General features: G+C 45.2%; 1 protein-coding gene across 3 annotated transcripts; it reads left to right on the top strand.

Moving 5' to 3' along the window:
* Positions 1-2282: 2282 nt before the first annotated feature.
* CZH1orf35 (chromosome Z C1orf35 homolog) lies at positions 2283-12692 on the top strand. 3 transcript variants are annotated; one of them, XM_026682960.2, is made up of 9 exons: positions 2283-2366; positions 3501-3614; positions 4330-4480; positions 5622-5667; positions 6482-6564; positions 9540-9612; positions 9736-9809; positions 10352-10528; positions 11838-12692. In XM_026682960.2, exons 2-9 carry the CDS (start codon positions 3521-3523, stop codon positions 12073-12075), a joined length of 936 nt encoding a protein of 311 aa, XP_026538745.1. In that variant the 5' UTR covers positions 2283-2366; positions 3501-3520; the 3' UTR covers positions 12076-12692. The 3 variants fall into 3 exon arrangements, with proteins under 3 accessions (XP_026538745.1, XP_026538742.1, XP_087804211.1); XM_026682957.2 differs by having other exon boundaries at positions 2311-2360; XM_087948085.1 differs by lacking the exon at positions 2283-2366 and adding an exon at positions 2370-2465.
* The last annotated feature ends 6474 nt before the right edge of the window (positions 12693-19166 follow it).

Below are 19166 nucleotides of genomic sequence, written 5' to 3'. Positions count from 1 at the left end.
TTGCTCTCGTGTTTTTGGGAGAATGTGTTAATTTGTTTGAAGGAGGAGGGCATTTGTGATATGTGTTGATAAGTGTCTGTTGTAAACACAGGCATTCTTGGTTTGATCTGTAATAGAATTTACAGGTTGTCCTTAAGTTACAATCATTCATTTAGTGACTGTTTTAAGTCACAACAGTGCGGAAAACTATGAGCTACAACTGGTCCTCGCAGTTATGACCGTTGCAGCATCCCCATGGTCACATCAAAATTTGTACCTGGCTTGTTTTTGCAGTCATGTGACCGCTATTTGCACCTTGCCGGCTGGTTCTGATAATGCAAAGGAATCTGGGTTTGCTTAACGACTGTGTGATTCACTTAACAATGCAATGGTTCACTTTACAATCATAAAAATAGTCATAAAATTGGGTGCAACTCTCTTCCAAAACTGTCTTGCTTAGCAATTACAATTCTGGTCAAAAAAAGAAAAAAGGAGCGGTCGACTCAGAAAGTTCAAACTGTCCAAGGAGCTGCTGATCCAGTTCTATGGAGGAATGATTGAGTCTATCATCTGCACCTCTATAACTGTCTGGTTTGGTTCTGCAACCCAACAAGACAGACACAGACTTCAGAGGATAATTAGGACTGCAGAAAAAACAATTACTACCAATCTGCCCTCAACCTGTATACTGCACAAGTCAAATAGAAGGCTGTGAAAATATCTACAGACTCCACATCCCGGACATAAACTGTTTCAACTCCTACCCTCAAAATAACACTATAGAGCCCTACACACCAGAACAACTAGACACAAGGACAGTTTTTCCCCGAATGCCTTCCCTCTGCTAAACAAATAATTCCCTCAACACTGTCAACTTATTTACTAAGACTATTACTATTCCTCTCATCCTTCCTAGTACCTCCCTCTTCCCACATGACTATAACCATGTTGCTTGTATCTTTGCAATTTATATTGTTTTGTTTCCTAGTATAATTTGATTGCTTATTAGTAACCTATGACTATCACTAAGTGTTGTATCTTACGCTTCTTGACGAATGTATTTTTATGTACACTGAGAGCATTTGCACCAAAGACAAATTCCTTGTGTGTCCAATCACACTTGGCCAATAAAGAATTCTATTCTATTCTATTCTATTCTATTCCCTGTTCTATTCTATTCTATTCTATTCCCTGTTCTATTCTATTCTATTCCCTGTTCTATTCTATTCTATTCTATTCTAGATCAGAGTTTCTTAACATAGATCACTTTTAAGATGCATGCCAGCTGGAGAATTTTGGAAATTAAAGTCCATACTTCCTAAATGGGCCACGTTTGAAAAACCCTGATGTTGTTGAATTCCAAGAGTCTTCAAACATGACAGCTTTAAGACTTGTGGACTTCAACTTCCAGAATTCCTTCTTCAGCCATATTAGCTCAGGAATTCTGGGAGTTGAAGTCCACAAGTCTTAAACTTGCCAAGTTTGAAGACCTTTGCTAGAGTCACTGCCTAAACCTAGGATATTTTCAAACATTTTTAGAGAGATAAACAGGTTCTCGCTCTTCTAAAATATTTGGGAGACTTAAGTGTCTGAGGCCTACCTCGTAGGGCTGTTGTTCAAGTGAGAAGACGAACCAGAAAACTCTGTTATTTGCAGCACTATTTGGGGTCTTCTCTCTTTACAAGGCATGCCTAAATTAGCTTTTTATCAAGGTTGGGGACTGCAACATCTTTGCTGGCTTAAGGAGGATGGACATTGTAGCCATACCCAAAATCCTGGTCTCCACCCTAATGCACCCAGAAACACCCTTTTCTTCTTCCTGGGGAAAAAGAGCAGGAAACCACACTGCCTGGATTTCTGCAACCATCGTCCACGACACCCTTGCCGCCTGGGGATCATGGGAGTTGGACTACTAACTCCCCCCTACACCCCAAAGCACCAATGGGACACCTCAAATGCCCATCCGGCTGGGCGTTCTGCAAACAACTGTTCCCAACAAACCCGACGGCACCGTTGTACATGTGTGTGCGTGGGGACTACAAAGCTTCAACATCCCCAGCCACTACAAATTCCCCAAGTGGCTGGAAAAATTACTCCGGAGTTGGAGAGGGGAAAAAAAACATTGCTTCATTGCCCTCGCCTTTTTTTTGCTTTTGTTTTTAAACTTAAAAACAAAAACAAATTAAAAACAAATTAAAAACTTCTGCCAAGTGGAGGCGGTCGTAGCGAAAGGAATTTTCAATTAGACGTTTTCTCCTCCTCTCACCCCCCTCCTCCTTGAGCCGATTGGTCCAGCCCGCTTCGTCGTCGTCCCCCATGAGAACGGATGGTCCCGCCCAGGCTCGCGGAAGCGACGCCTGGGTTTTGCACGTGAAGCTGCAGTTAAGGTTGCTGGGCTGGGCTGAACCGGTTGGCGGGTTTTGGGTGGGGCTCCCCTTAAAGGAGAGGACTCCTTGCGATGCACCCCTTTTCTCCTTTGCAATGCGGTGGGGAGACCGTGCACCAGCCCCGGGGTCTCTGCAAACCGGGGAATGTGTTATCCCATCTTCCCCAGCCGGGTGGGGTGTGTCCCAGCTAGAGTTGGGCGAGAGGAAGTGGGGTGCGGGGAAGCATTCATTGAAGATTCAAGGGGTTCTTGGGCTCCGGTGTAAGAGCTCCCTGTGTGTGTGTATGGGGGGGTTCCAGCTGTTAGAATTGCACCCCTTTGCACGTTTGGGGTGAGGATGAGGAAGGGGGCGGAGGGTCATGTTGGAGCGGGGAGGGCGTGCATAATTCCGGGGTCTCCACTTCTCGTTAAAACTTTATTGCATTGTTTTTAAACCTCAGCTACTTTAAGATGCGTAGACTTCAACTCCCAGAATTCCCCACCAGTTTTGCTGTCTGGGGAATTCTGGGAGTTGAAGTCCACAGCTCTTAAACTACCCAAGATTGAGAACAGTGGCCTATGACCTCTTCTTTTGACTATTTTTTCCCCCTCTAAAATGTGGTCTAACACCACATTTGAGACAACGAACACTTCAAGCCATGGTGGAACCCATACTCCCTGACTTACAACCTTTCATTTAGTGACTGAAGCTACACAGGTCACTGAAAAAATGACTTGTGACTGTTTTTCACACTTACTACTGTAGCTGCATACCTGTGGTCATATGACCAAAACCTGGTTGCTTGCCAACTAGCTGCTATTTATACGACGGTCACGGTGTCCTTGGGTTACGTGATCCCCTTTTGTGGGGAAACCAGATTCCCTTAACCGTGTGACTATCTTGGCACATAAATTGCACTGATTCACTTAACAACCATGGCAAGAAAGATTGTAAAATGGGACATAACTCCCTTAGCTTGCTTACCAACAGAAATTTTGGGCTACGTTGTCGTAACTTGAGAACTACCTGTCTAACACTGGTCTTACTTGGGCAAATCATGAATACAATAAGCAAACTTTCACTAGCTTGGGAGAACTCCAGTCTTGTGACTAGAATAGAGTTTAACCTACTTTAAACTGTCATCTTCTTTTTTAGATCCTGGTTAAGGCTCCACCATGTTTGGCTCCTCCCGTGGTGGCGTGAGGGGGGGGCAGGACCAGTTCAAGTGGGAAGATGTGAAGACAGACAAACAACGTGAAAACTATCTCGGTTAGCTTTTCTGAGTGATGGCTTGTTCAATCAGCTCCTGTTTTTTTTTTTTTCCCCAAGAGACTTTGCCAAGTTTTACTGGTAAAAGAAAAAAATATTAAGCTTATTAGGAGAGAGAACAAAGGAAAAATAACGAATTGACTCCACATCTATTTAAAGAGCAGAAGTGCTGGGTTCAAATGTCTCTGGGTGCAAATTGGCAGCTTGCTAAGCTAGATTGAAAGAGTAGAGCCATTTTTTATTTAGTACGTCACCGTTTTTCAATTTTGGAAACTTTAAAAGGGGTGGATTCAACTCCCAGAATGCCCCAGTCAGTATTCTTTAAGGGGAGAGGATTTCAACTCCCAGAATCCCTCAGTCAGGAGGCTTTAAATGGTGTACGCTTCATGATTATTACCTTTACTGTCAGAGTACAACATGTGTACAATGATATGGGCTGAGCCTTCCTCCCTTCCTTCAGCTCCTCAAATTGTCCATCTAGCTTTAAGACGCTTGGACTTCAACTCCCAGAATTGCTCCAGCCGTATATTTTTCAACGTCGGCAGCTTTAATCCTTTCCCCCTCCCCCTCCTCCTCCCAAGCCCCACTTCCTACTAGCACTGACGCTCTTCCCTAGTTGGGTCATGAGACGTCTGCAAGAAAACCACCGGGCTCAAGAGAGCACCAAGATCTTCCTGCTCTGACATTGCAAGAATTTCTTTGGCTTTCCTTTCAGGGAACTCCTTGATGGCCCCCGTGGGCCGCTGGCAGAAGGGCAAGGACCTCACCTGGTATGCCAAGGAGAAGAAGGGCGATGCGTCGTTGTCCCGCACCGAAGAGCTGAACGCCATTCGGCAGGCGGAAGAAGAAGCCATGATGGCAGCCCTGTAAGTTTCAGATCCAACCCTCGGGTGGTGGAGTCCTTGGTCTGTCATGTAAGCCAGGCCTCCCCAAACTTGGCCACTTTAAAGACTTGTGGACTTCAACTCCCAGAATTCCTCAGCCAGCAAAGATGGAAGTTGAAGTCCACAAGTTTTTAAAATGGCCGTTTGGGCGACCCCTGACGTAAGCTTTGGAAGAAGTTTTCAGCTCTAGGGAGATGAGAAACGGCAAGGAGAATGGGTAGGGATGAAATCGCAGCAAACCTCCCAGGGGGATTTGTCTGGAAGGAAGAAATGATACTGACAAAGGAGAATATTTGAGGCTCAGGGTCCCTGGTGGTCTCTGAGTTTGGTGGTTTTTCATGCAGGCGTCTCGTGTCCCAACGAGGCAACATCATCGATGCCAGGAGGGAGGGGAGGTGGCAGAATGGGGGAGGACTGTGGGGTCCCTTGGGGCTTGCTGAGCTGGGTGGATTTCTTACATTTAATGTCCCAACTAGGAAACATCATCAGGGCTAGAAGAAGGGAGAGATTCTAACTTCTCTACGGAACATCAATATTCTGATATTACCTAGTTGTGTCATTAAACGTCTTGGAAGAAAACCACCAAGGTTAGAGACGCATCAAGGACCCCACAGTTCTCCTCCTCCTCCCCTCCCCTCCCCCTCTTCCTCCTCCTCCTCTTTTCCTCCTTCTCCCCTCCCCTCTTCCTCCTCCTCCTCCTCCTCCTCCTCCTCCCCTCCTCCTCCTCCCTCCTCCCCCTCTTCCTCCTCCTCTTCCTCCTCTTCCTCCTCCTCCTCTTCCTCCTCCTCCTCCTCCTCCTCCTCCTCCTCCTCTTTCTAAAGCCCCCCTCCCTTCTAGCACTAGACATTTGGATAATTACATGTCTGCAAGAAAACCACCAAGTTCGTGTTGAAGAAACGATACCCACGAATAAAACCCCACACGAGCTGTTAAGAAAATCAAGGACTCTTATTTCTTTTCGGTTTTTCCTGGAACCGCCTGGGTTCTGGAATTCGGAAAATTAGCCCAGTAGAGAAAGCAGAGGAAGTTTCTCTTTAAATTCCAAGTTGGATCGGATGATCTTTCACTCACTACCGTGTTGTGCTTCATTTCTTTCTTTCCTTTTTTTTTTGTCATTTTGCAGAGGTTACAAGAACGTGAAAAAGCAGCCGACGGGACTGAGCAAAGAGGTACTTTATCGATTTTTAGAATAACGGAGCTGGAAGGGGAGGGACCCTGAAGGTCTTCTAGTCCAACCCCTGTTCTAGCAGGAACACTTATGCCATTCCAGACAAATGGCTGCCCCTTCTCTTCTTAAATGTGATTTTAGTGCACGGTATCCTAGGTTTCAATAATAAACAACCATAGAATAAAATAAGGTCGTGAATTACTTCACTTGGCTGTCTCCTCAGAAGTCAGTTATTAATTTCAAAGTATTTCAGTGCTTTGGATAAGAGGCTCACAATTGGATCTTCTTGGATTTCTTTCTTTTATAAATTTAATCTTTTAACCTGGATAGAAAGCATGTCGTCACTTTGGCCCAAGGGGAAAAAAAGTGCAAAATGTCGCTTTAAAGATGGCACAGGTAGTCCTCGACTTACGACCACAGTTGCTGAGGCATTTGTTAAGTGAATTTTGCCCCATTTTACGACCTCCTTGCCACAGTTGTTAAGTGAATCCCTGCAGTTGTTAAGTGAGTAACACGGTTGTTAAACGAATCCGTCTTCCTCGTTGCTTATCAGAAGGTCGCAATACGGGAGTCATGTTACCCCGGGAACACTGCGACTGTCATAAATGTGAGTCAGTTGCCAAGTGCCTGAATTTTGATCACGTGACCACGGGGATGCCACAAAGGATCGTAAGTATGAGGAACGGTCCCAACTCCCTTTTTTTCAGTGCTGTTGTAGCTTCAGTCGCTAAGTGAACTGGTTGTAAGTCGAGGACTACCTACCATCACCTATGGCGGTTTAGCGGCCTCATGCCTGCCTGCAATTGTTCCCCCAGGAGCTCGCCGAAGTCTGCAAACGCAACGAAGGAGAGGCTGATGAGAAGAGCGTGGATCGCCTCATGGGGTTGGGCAGCTCATGGTAAGCGTGGCTCGAGATAGCGTGGCCTAGTGGCTGGTAGCTGCTGGACCAGGAACCTGGCTGTACCCAGCCCAAGGAAGTTTGGGACAGTCCCACCCAGCCTCTAGGCTCCAAGGCCAGGCTGATGTAGACTACTGTTTCTTGCCCCTCACCTGTGTGGACTTCAGCTCCCAGAATTCTCCACTCCGCTGACTGGGGAATTCTGGGGGTTGAAGTTCAGATGTCTTTCCACTGCTAAGGTTGATAGGCTGGATCCATTACCCACAGACCAATAATAAAATACAGCTTTTGAGCAGTCTGAAGGTTTTTCAACATACAGCATTGCTTTTGAGCTGGGGTTGGACTAGAAGATCTCCGAGGTCCCTCCCAACTCTTAAGTAATCCTTTCACTATTCTTGGCCTTCAGGAATACAAATAATCATCTTTTACTTTTCTGTATCCTGTTCAGAGGTGGATTTATAAGCTATACAGATGCAGATAACTCAACAAGACATCCATAACAAAGAACATTTATTGGTTCATCAGGTATCCTCATAACTCACATTTGTGACAAAGTTCTTCTTTAATGACCAATCCTTTGTATATCTGCCTTGTAGGTAAAAGATGATTATCTCCTAACCCATCTTCTAGCGATAGAAAGCAGCTGCCATCAGTTAGGGAGTTCAGGCAAAAGTGAGGAAAACCTCCCCACCCTTCGAGGGTCAATTTAGTGACCAATCGGGATTTCAGATGTGGCCACATGAACTACATTTCCCAGGATACCTTTAACTACATTTACCATGATGCATTCCCTTAAGGGGACAGCTCATAGTTCCTGAGTAACTATCCAATTCCCGTAGACTAGTTGGGACAGCACAAAGTCCAGGTGTCTTAAAGTGGTGTGAAATGAAGAAACGCTGGTGTAGGTAGTAAGGAGGATGGCCTTCAGAGACCACTACGATGGTCATGAAAGATCTGCACGAAAGCCCCTAAGCCCAGAGAGCACCAAGGGCCCAAATCCACCACCCCTCCTCTTTCTCTTCCTCTCCAGAAACCCCCCTTCTAGCACCGATGATATTCCCTAGTTGGGTCATGAGATGCCTGCAAGAAAGCCACCCCGTGCACCAGCAACCCCACATACTGCCTCTACCTCCTGCTCCTCCTCCTCCTCTCTACAAACCCCACTCCTTCTGGCACTGATGGCGTTGCCTAGTTGGGTCATGAGATGCCTGCAAGAAAATCCCCAAGGGCCCCAAAGTCCTCTCCCTCCCATTCTCCTCCTCCTCCTCCTCCTCTTCTCCAGAACCCCCCCCTCTTCTAGCACTGAGGATGTTTCCTAGTTGGGTCATGAGATGTCTGCAAGAAAACCTCCCAGCACACCAAGGACCCCCACATACCTCCTCCTCCTCTACAAGCCCCACTCCTTCTGGCACTGATGGCGTTGCCTAGTTGGGTCATGAAACGTCTGCAAGAAATCCACCAAACTCACGAGTACATCAAAAGACTCCACCGTTCAACCTTCAAGAGCCACAAAGACACGCTCTTCTTTTGGACATAAAAACAATTTTGAAAGATAATAATTGTCTTATGATTTGCGCAGCAGTTCACTGAAAAACAGTCTGATGATGCCCATGTAGTCCTTGACTTACAGCCTCAGTAGGAACCCAAATTTCCACCGCCAAGCATTTTAACCTGATATTTACCATCCTTTTTTTGCCACCGTTGTTAAGTGAATCCCTATAGTTGTTAAGTGAATCAGGCAGTCCTGCTTCTCCTTATTGATTTTGCTTGTCAGAAGCTGGCTGTAGAGGTCACAAAAGGTGATTACATGACCCCTGGGACTCTGCAACCATTGGAAATACAGTCGTTAAGTGAATCTGGTTTCACTTAACAGCCGCTTCACTGGTTTTGCTGGTCAGAAGGTCGCAAAGTGGGATAACCTGACCCCTGGGACTCTACAACCATCATGTGAACTGGTTGCCCAATGTCCAAATTTAGACCACGTGGCTGTGGGGAATGCTATGATGGCCGTAAGTATGAGGACTGCTCCTAAATCACTTTATTCAGGGCTGTTGTATCTTTGAATGGCCACTAAACGAATGGTTATAGGTCAAGGATTACCTGTACGTTGTTAGCAAGGATGAATTTTGCGTAGGTCTTGGCAACGGCTCTTTCCAAAAATAATGTCCCGTTTTGGTAGTGTGATGACCCAGGGCATGGCACAAAGGCAACACAATCAGATAATCAATAGGAATCCCTTTATTATCTCCAACTTTGCCCCCAATGTCCAGGTTACCTTCCGGCTGGAGGAAAAACTCTCCCAGGAACAGCCTTTGAACGCAGAAAATTAAGTCCAAAACATAGTCAACACAAACTGTAACTTAAAGTCCAAACAAGCCAAACTGAAGTAATTAGTTTGGCAGGGCAGGAGCAAGAATTTCAGACTTGAAGGCACAGCAAAAGTCGCACGGTTGGGAAGATGCCAGGAACACAGATAAGCCACGACAATACACGATACAGTCATGTTTGCTCCCCACAGTCTGCCACATGCAGCTTGCCTTTTTTTATAAACCGTTCCCAGCTGCATCTAATGAAGGGAATCAGGGCCCTTTCCTTCCCCATAAGCCATGCAACCCATGTTGCTCCCTTCTCCGTTCCTCCCTGCGTGCCCTAGGATGAAGAGGGGGTGGGCCTGGGTCTTCCTCTGAACTCCCTCTCCCTTGTTCTACCACTTCCCTGCTCTGCCCAGCTAGACTTTGCCCTTCTCCAGTTTCCTCCACTCCCACTCCCTGTCGGCTGTTCGTCTTCCTCCTCCTCGGAGTCAGACTCCGACAGGGGCACGACAGGCAGCCTCTGACGAGCTGAGGGTTTTATTTCTGGAAAAGAAGATTTTCCTTCCAGGATGACAAACCACCAAAGGAAAAAAAAAGGAAAGAAAGAAAGAAAAAATAATTCCGCCTTGCTTGCTGTTTAATTCCGTTTTAATTTTCTTTTAGGAATGCTAGCGGAAGGATGGTGTTGTCCAAGGAAGACAAAGAAGCTGTCAAGCTGGGCCTATCCGTGTTTACGGTAAGCTGTGTGGTGGCCGCACAACGTTGTGTCAGAACTAGCGTTGTTACCTTTCCGCTTTCCTAACCCACCCGCCTGGGGTTTTTTCGATTGGTTTTATTTTTTTGTCTCGGAAATTTTCAGCATCAACCGGTCACAAAGGCTGACAAACCCTCAGGCCCTGCAAAGAAGCTGGATGAGGACAACAAGGTGCTGGAGTAAGTGTCATTTTTATTTTTTAATTGATCCACAGGTAGTCCTCCTCGGCTGATCCACAGCTCGCTTAGGGACCTTTCAAAGTTACGACGGCAATATTACGACCGTTTTTTTAAACTAACATTGCAGCCTCCCCCGCAGTCAGGGGATCAAAATTCAGGCGCTTGGTAACTGACTCGTATTTGCGACGGTCCCTTTTGCAACCTTCTGACCAGCAAAAGTCAACGGGAAGCCGGATTCACTCAACGGCTATGCTGCTTAATTTTTTAACAAATGCTGTGATTCACTTAGCGACCGTGGCAAGGAAGTTCGCCAGGCGGGGCAAAACACACTTAACAACTCTCTGGCTTTTTAGCCCACGTAAATTTTGGGCTCCCTTGTGGTCGTAAGTCGAGAACTACCCGCGCCACATCGTTGTCTGTGTCCTACACGATCCAAGCCCCTTTCGGGGGCGACGTTTTGGCGCCTGGGTAAGGGATATTTTGGGGTGGAGCAGAAAAGGGTGGACCAAGAGCGACATCCTTTCCTTGATTTATCTGGTCAGGAGGAAAGTCATCAAGAAGTCGAAAAAGGAGAAGGACAAGAAGAAGAAGAAAAAGAAGAAGAAGGAAAAGGGGAAGAAGAAAGAGAAGAAAGAAAAGGAAGAAAAGAAGAAGGAAAAAGACCAGAGGAAGAGAAGGCCGTCCTCATCAAACAGCACGACTTCGGATAACGAGAAAAGGTATCATTTGAGACCATGGGCTGGGGGATTCTGGGAGTGGAAGTCCATCAGTGGTGGGATTCAAAATTTTTTTACTACTGGTTCTGTGGGTGTGGCGTGGCTTGGTGGGCGTGGCTTGGTGGGCGTGGCAGGGGAAGGATACTGCAAAAAAAAAAACCTCCCTCCCTACCCCACTAACCTGCTTTCCAGCTCTGTCCTCCTGTGCAGGGCAACCAAAGAAGACCCAGCTGATCAGCTGGGACACAATGGGAGGCAGAGAATAGATGGGGGCAGGGCCAGTCAGAGGTGGTATTGGCCGGTTCCCCGAACTACTCAAAATATCCGCTACCGGTTCTCCAGAACTGGTCAGAACCGTCTGAACACCCACCTCTGAAGTCCATCCATCCTAAAGCATGCTGGGTGAGGAATTCAGACTTGCAAGACCCTGTTGCTATAACTCTTCTAATAGCTATAGGTCTATGGAGGGTCTGTTTCCTTGGTCCGGTCTACCTTATAGGGCTGTCGGATGTAACCAGCGTTTTGCCTTTAACTTCGTTCCCTTAGCAAACGCATTGGGGGTGGGTGGGTGGCAAATTGTGAACAGCCTTTTAGTTCGGAAATCTTTTCCGCATCTTATAGAGATTAGAAGTTTAAGATTTGGCCCAAAAATAAAATTGATCGCACTTTCAACCGGAGTGGGATTCGCGTTTAACACTGCATTCCCCTTTTTTGAAGTTATGTTCCTAGCCTATTGGAACTTTAACTTTTAACTGCCGAATTCTTCTAGTTAAGCAAGCAGTGGCCAATCAGGATATAGGCAGTCCTCAACTTACAGCAGTTCGGTGGGCGGACGTTTGAAGTTACAACGGCCCTGGGAAAAGAAGTGACTTGTGGCTGTTTTTCCACCACTTTTCCACCTGGTCATGTATTCAAATTTGGCCATGGACTCATGCTTATGGTGGTCACAGTGTCCCGGGCGGGGGCGGGTGTTACACGATCCCCTTTTGCGACCTGCTGACAAAGCCAATTCACTTAACAGCTGTGCGACTAATTTAACAACAGCAGTGGTTCCCCTTAACAACCGTCTGAAGAAAGGTTGTAAAACAGGGCAAAATTCACTTAATCTCGTTCTTGCTTAGCAACTGAAACGTGGTTGTAAGTCAAGGACCGCCTGAGTAACCTCTATCATAAAGTGATGATAAGCTAGAAGATCCATGGTCTTGGGACCATCTAGCTTGGTCTGCTTTGCAGGGCTGGCATCCCGTCTGCGAATCGCGTATCCTGGCTTTGCCTTGTTCCTATTTTCACCTAAATCCTCTCTGGATCCTAGCCGGCGCGATAGACCATCATCCCTGCCCCGAGCAGCGCACTCGTCCTCCGACCGGTATCCACGCGACAGGACTTCGACGTCTCCCTCCAAGCCAAAAAAGGACGACCATCGACACCGAAGTCATAGAAAGTACTCCGCTTCCAGAGACAGAACTCCAGAGTCCCGGAAACGGACACAGGGTGAATCCTTAGAATACCACCCAGCCAAGAAGTGGCACGACATGGATTCCAACAATTGATCCATCCTTCTAAAACAAACCCAGATTTACCTATCATGTCGCTATTTTGACCGTTAAAGCGGAGATGGATTCTGGTTTGGTGCAAAATTCCGCAACCTTTTCTTCTAGATGGGGGCGCTGATGCCCCTCCGTCCATTGGCACCGCTACTCGAAAATTATTATTATTATAATTTCTTTTTAAAGGATCCTGTCTTTTATTGGACATAAAATTTAGCTATGCTACACCTGGTCAGGGCAAGTCCGTAGTTTACAAATGCCAGGTGCAAAATATGGAATTATCAGAGGGTTGGGATTTTTTTTCCCCTCCTCCCAAAGTTGATAAAAAGAAGTCTGATGGGGTCGTGTAGAATTTAATTTTTAAAAAGCAATAGAATTTGGGGATCAGGTACATCCCAAATAGGAAATACTGTCAGATTGCAAAAAAAAAAAAAAAATGCTTCTGAATTTCATCAGGCCAAACCAAGGAATGGAAACATTTTATGGGGTTGTTGGGGTTTGTGTGTGTGTGTGTGTGTGTGTAGTTGCGAGTGTCAACCAATTTCAGAAGCAACCTTGGTTCTTGTAATTAAAGAACAGATTAATTACAGATATTGTCATTAAATTGAATCATTGGAATCGGTTCAGCAACTTCATTTCTCTTGTGACAAGACTAAAAGGTGTTGGCCACTGATGTGTCTTCTAAGCTAAAATTATATTCTGCCTGCGATTTTTCTTGGGTCCAAGAATTTTGGGGAATTACACCAACTCCAGAAGAAATAGGCCGAGGGGTTACGAAAACATAAGGCAAAGGATAAATGTATTTAATTAATTAACTTGGCTTATTTCCAGCAAGCTGCATCACTGCCAATTTTAAAACTACTACTTTTTGCAATTTAAAAATTACGAATCCCTTTGCAAATGTACAAATTCTGAACCCTTTTGCAGGTTACAAATTCTGTTGCAATTTACAAATTCCAAACTCCTTTGAAATTTAAAAATTACACACCCTTTTTCAATTTAGAAATGTTGAACCCTTTGCAATTTACAAACTGAAACTCTTTGCAATTTACAAATGACAAACCCCTTTGCAATTTAGAAATTACAAAACACTCTCAATTTTCGAACCATGCACAAATTGAAACTGCTTTGCCATTTACAAATTCAAAATCCCTCCTCAGAATTCAAAGGGAATTTAACCTTAGGGAATCCTCTGCTTAACGACCATTTGTTTAGTGGCCATTCGAAGCGACCGCGTCACTGAAAAAAGTGACATGACTGTCTTTTATACTTAACGGTTGCAGTATGCCCTTGGTCACGTGGTCAGAATTCAGAGGTTTGGCGACTGACTTCTAGTTATGACAGTTACAATGTCCCTGGAGTCACGTTATCCCCTTTTGCGACCTTCTAACAAGCAGTCAGTGGGGAAGGCCAGATTCACTTAACAACCATTTTACTAACTTAACTCCTGCAGCAATTCACTTAATAACTGTGACAAAGGTGGGTAAAATGGGGGCAAAACTCACTTAATAACACACTCAACAATGGAAACGTTGGGCTCCATTGTGGTCATAAGCCAAGGACTACCTATACACAGCCCATGTCAATGTGCACAGTGATTTTACAGATCCTTCCCACCCTGAAGGCATTTGGAGTTCCGTGCTGGGAGAGAAAGAATGTGCTACCTTCATGAGGACTGGAATCCTGGCACTTCCTGGGAGAAACCGCGTGGCAACAGATGGCTAACAATTCTTATGGGCTGCTAATTGCAGGTGACTGAGTAGGTCTATCCATTTTGGGGCACAGCCTTTATCCTCGCTGGTTCGGCTCCATTTTGTGGCCTATCTGTTGTGATGTCGTCTCATGTCTTGTGTTGGGTAGGAGTGGGCAACACACAGGTAATTCAGCCACAACTTTGTCCTCTTCCTTGTTTTCGTGCAAGTGGTTTTATTTTGCAGTCATTAAGAGGAGGTGACTTGGGGGAACAACACAGAATTTGACTCCTCTACAGCAGAGTTACCCAACCTCCAACTCCCAGAATTCCTTGGCAAGCTGGCTGGGGAATTCTGGGAATCGAAGCCCACAAAATTTGGAGACCCCTGCTTTAAAATTGGTAGAGTTCAGCTCCCAGAATTCCCCAGCCAATGTGGTTGGACTGGGGAATTTTGGAAGTTGAAGTCCACCCATCTCAAAGCGTTGGATCGAACTAGCAGTTCTCTAAGGTTTTGATCTGCAGTGCCTCCGTAGCATTCCCTTCTCGGTGGTAGCCTCCCTCTTCACAAAAAAGCTTATATATATAAAATATTCTGTAATGGTTTTCTGTACAGAAGGGAAGGGAATAAGGATCGGGGGGAGAGAGGTGGGATTTTGAGATTTTTTATTAATAATTACAGGTAGTCCTCAATTTATGACCACAATTGAACCCAAAATTTATGTTGTGAAGTGAGAAATGTGTTGAGTTTTGCTCCATTTTACGACTTTCCTTGCCACATTTGTTAAGTGATTTGCTGCAGTTGTTAAATCAGGTTGCAAAATGTGATCACATGACCCCAGGATATTGCGACCATCATAAATACGAGTCAGTTGACAAGCATCTGAATGTAAATCGTGTGACCATGGAGAGGCTGCAATGGTCATAAGTATGAAAAATGGTCATAAGTCACTCTTTTTCAGTGCCGTTGCAATTTCAAACGGCCACTAATGAACTGCCATAAAGGACTACCTGCACATTGTTTGCAAGTTTGTTTTGCCAAGTCATGAAAAATGGAGAAATTCATTTTGTGACCTGACGAATAAAGTCAATGAGGAAAGCCAGATTCACTTAACAACTGCAGTGATTCACTTAGCAGTTGTGGCGAGAAAGGTCATAAAATGGGACTAAAGTCACATAACGAATGTTTAACTTGGGAACAAAAATTTGGGCTCAATTGTGGCAGTAAATTGGTGGGAATATATTAGGAATAATATCAGATTTTGATTGCAGATGACCACTAGATGGCAGCAAAGGATTTTTTTTTTTTAAAGGGGGAGGAATTTTTTTTTTGTATTTTTTGCTGCCCTCTTCTGGTCTTCCAAAGTGTTACAGGCTAGAGCTAGTAATCTACAGATAGTCCTTGACTTAACAATTATTTATTTAGTGGCCAGTTACAATGGCACTGAAAAAAGCAACTCATGACCATTTTTTACACTTACGACTGTTGCACCTGTGGTCCTGTGATTGGCATCTGGTTCATATTTATGACGGCAGTGTCCCAGGGTCACATGAACAACCTTTTGCGACTTTCTGACAAACCAGATTCACTTAATAAACATGTGACTATCTGAACAATGGCAATGATTCGCTGAACAAGTGTGGCAAAAAAGGTCGTAAAATGAGACAAAATGATTTAACAACTGCCTTGCTTAATAAAGGAAATATTGGGCTCAATTATGGTTATAAGTCAAGGACTACCCATAAAAACCTTAACCACAGACATATCTGTCTGAGCCTCGGTGGCGCAGTGGTCAGAGTGCAGTCTGCAGGCTACTTCTGCTGACTGCCAGCTGACTCCAATTTGGCAGTTCGAATCCCACCGGGCTCCAGGTTGACTCAGCCTTCCATCCTCCTGAGGTGGGTAAAATGAGGACCCAGATTGTTGGGGGCAAGAGGCTGATTCATAAACCACTTAGAGAGGGCTGTAAAACACTATAAAGCGGTATAGAAGTCTTAAGTACTATTGCTGTTATAGATGCTTTTTTTCAGATTTTCTAAGAGAACAATTGCATTGTTAGATAGATCTGGTTTGAATTGACTTTCCAAAAACTGGAGAAAAATGGGAGCATTTGCTCCCTTTAATTAAAGTGTAATTGTTAATTAAAAATTAAAATTCAGGTTCAAATTAACCAAGACCTTCATTCATTTCTCAGTTAACTTGAATGCAAATTTTAATTTCAAATAACATTTTAATGGCTTTTTTAGATGAAGGTTTTGAAGAAGTTTTAATTCTGCATCCCAAACACCATGGGTCTTCATCTTTTCCTTGTTTTATCTCATCTCTTTTAAAATTTGGGAAGCCGCTACGAGTCATGTCAGTGTGAGGTTGGCGATGCCTAAATTTAATTCATCAATAAATGAAATAAACCTGAGGGAAAAATCCACAAGGGCAAAAAACCCCCAAATAGGTTACATTGAGAAGTGGGGGGAAACAACAGGTGGACGTAAAAGCAACATATAGAAATGAAATAAATAAAAGAAGGAGGGAAGGAAAGGAAGGAAGGAAAGGAAGGAAGTTAGCAAAAGAAGAAAAAAAGGAAGGAAAGAGAAAGAAAAGAGGAAGAAAGAAGGAAAGGATGAAAAGGAAGAGAGGAAGGGAGGAAGGAAAGGTTGGGGAATGAAAGAAAAATGGAGAAGGAAAGGAAGGAAGGAAGGGAAAGAAAAAGAAGGAAAGGAAGAAGGAAAAGAGGAAGAAAGAAGGAAAGGATGAAAAGAAGGAAGAGGAAGGGAGGAAGGAAAGGTTGGGGAATGAAAGAAAATAATGGAGAAGGAAAAGGAAGGAAGGAAAAAAAGGAAGGAAAGGAAGAAGGAAAAGAGGAAGAAAAGGAAAGGATGAAAAGAAGGAAGAGAAAGGAAGGGAGGAAGGAAAGGTTGGGGAATGAAAGAAAATAATGGAGAAGGAAAGGAAGGAAGGAAAAGAAGAAAAAAAGGAAGAGGAAGGGAGGAAGGAAAGGTTGGGGAATGAAAGAAAAAAATGGAGAAGGAAAGAAGGAAGAAGAACAAAAAGGAAGAAGGAGAAAGGAAAAAGAAAAAGGGAAGGAAAGGAGGAAGGAAAAAAGGAAGAGAAAAGAAAAAAAATGGAAAAATACATATATATATATATGTATGTATGTATATATCTGGAAAAGCAGGGAAGTCTCACTTGGAGGGGATGTTCCCCTTGCTTTTAATTGCAAGAAAATGGTTATCTATGTCTGTCCTGCCATCAGGATGCTTCTCACTCAACAAATCGTTTTACAAGAGGATGCTGGCTGGGCCATAAATCCGTGCAATTGATGTCTTTTTTTATAAAGCATATTTTTCTGCTTCAGGCCTGGCTGGTTGCCCAAGCTTCCTGCTGTAAGGGGAGGGGGCCAAGGAGAGGAAATGGGGCCCTAGGGACCCCCCCAATAACCTCCTTACATAACAAAGTTGGCGAGAAGGGTGGAACTTCTCACCTACGTGTTAAATGGGGGGGGGATCCCGTGAGAAAAGCCGCTTTATGGACAAAGCCAGGGGTCATAAGCCCCCAGGAGAGGGAAGTCCCACCCACCCCACCCCCAAAAAATGGTGGGGGGGTGACAGAAAATTGTGAAATTGGGGTGTTGTAAAAGAACAAAACTAAGCCACACACAGGCAGAGGATGCTGCCAAAAACAACAGAGGTGGCAACGTTGCTTGCAAAGTTCCTAGGCAGTTGCAAACACACACACACAAAAATGGGGAATTTATGCTTGAAATACCCATTTAGCGTGGTCTTGGGTGACACAGTTTCGGCCAGGATTATCTGTTCTCTTTGTACATGGTTTGGCTGGAAAAACCCTGGGGCATTGTGGATAAGCGCGCCCTGTATTAGGAGGGCAGGTTGTAGCATTTGGAGAAATGGATAGAGGGCTCTACTGGGTTCAAATAATCACAAAATTTCTAAACCTTTTGGGCTAATTTGACAAGCAATTGGCTAGGAAGGATTCACAGGGAGTGGAAGGGGTCAAGGGGGTGGGAGGGCAGCAGGGTCTGTGAACCTGGGCAGCTTTAAGAAGGGTGGACTTCAACTCCCAGAATCCCCCAGCATCTGTGGGTGGAGTTCAACTCCCAGAATTCCCCAACCAGCATGCTTTAAGAGGGAAGGACTCCAACTCCCAGAATCCCCCAGCATCTGTGGGTGAAGTTCAACTCCCAGAATTCTCCAGCCAGGATGCTTTAAGAGGGAAGGACTCCAACTCCCAGAATTCTCCAGCCAGCATGCTTTAAGAGGGAAGGACTCCAACTCCCCGAATCCCCCAGCATCTGTGGGTGAAGTTCAACTCCCAGAATTCTCCAGCCAGGATGCTTTAAGAGGGAGGACTCCAACTCCCAGAATCCCCCAGCATCTGTGGGTGAAGTTCAACTCCCAGAATTCTCCAGCCAGGATGCTTTAAGAGGGGAGGACTCCAACTCCCAGAATCCCCCAGCATCTGTGGGTGAAGTTCAACTCCCAGAATTCTCCAGCCAGCATGTTTTAAGACCTGGGGGCCTTCATGCCCCAGAATTTTCCATCCCACAAGCTGCCCGAGGAATTCCAGGAGCTGAACTCCACACACCTTAAGAGTTTCCCGGCTTGAGGGACCGCAATCATAGCTCACCTTGCACCTTCAAGGAATTAGCTGGATCTAAAACAGACCAAAACAAAAAGCAAAAACTTCTCAGCACCAAACTCTCCTCCATCACTTCTTCCCAGTCCCAGAATGCCTTGCGCCAGGGGTCTCCAACCCTGGCAATTTAGAGACTTGTGGACTCCCAAACTGGCTGAGGAATTCTGGGAGTTGAAGTCCACACGTCTTAAAAGTTGCCAAGGTTGGAGACCCCTCGCCCTACACCATTTCCACAGGAATTCTGGGAGTGGGAGGGCCAAGCCAACGAAGGAGGGGTGGGGGGAGCGGGAAGGATGGGAGAACTTAGAACTTTGCTACTGGCTCGGATTTATGATGACTGAAGTGTCCTGGGGGGGGGGGTGTCACGTGATCCCCTTTTGCAACTTTCGGACAAGTACAATCAATGAATTAATCAGAATAGAGCCGGAAGGGACCTTGGAGGTTATCTAGTCCAACCCACTGCTGAAGCAGGAGACCCTATCTCATTTCAGAGAAATGGCTGCCCAGTCTCTTCTTCAAAACCTCCAGCGATGGAAGCACCTACCATTTCTGGTGGCAAGCAGTTCCCCTGGTTGATTGTCCTCACCTGGCTTAACAGCGGTGCTACTAACTTAACAACTGCAGCGATTCACTTAAAAACTGGGGTAAGAAAGGATGTAAAACGGGAAAATTCACTTCACAAATGTTTCGTTTAGCGACAGAAATTTTGGGCGCAATTGTGGTCATAAATCAAGGGCTACTCGCATGGAAGGA

This window comes from Notechis scutatus, chromosome Z, assembly GCF_049901735.1.
Source record: "Notechis scutatus isolate UNSWTSFEM ecotype Mainland chromosome Z, rNotScu1.2, whole genome shotgun sequence".
NCBI classification, from domain to species: Eukaryota; Metazoa; Chordata; class Lepidosauria; order Squamata; family Elapidae; genus Notechis; species Notechis scutatus.
Note: the sequence above shows the minus strand (reverse complement) of the source record. Positions and strands in the feature narration are given on the sequence as shown.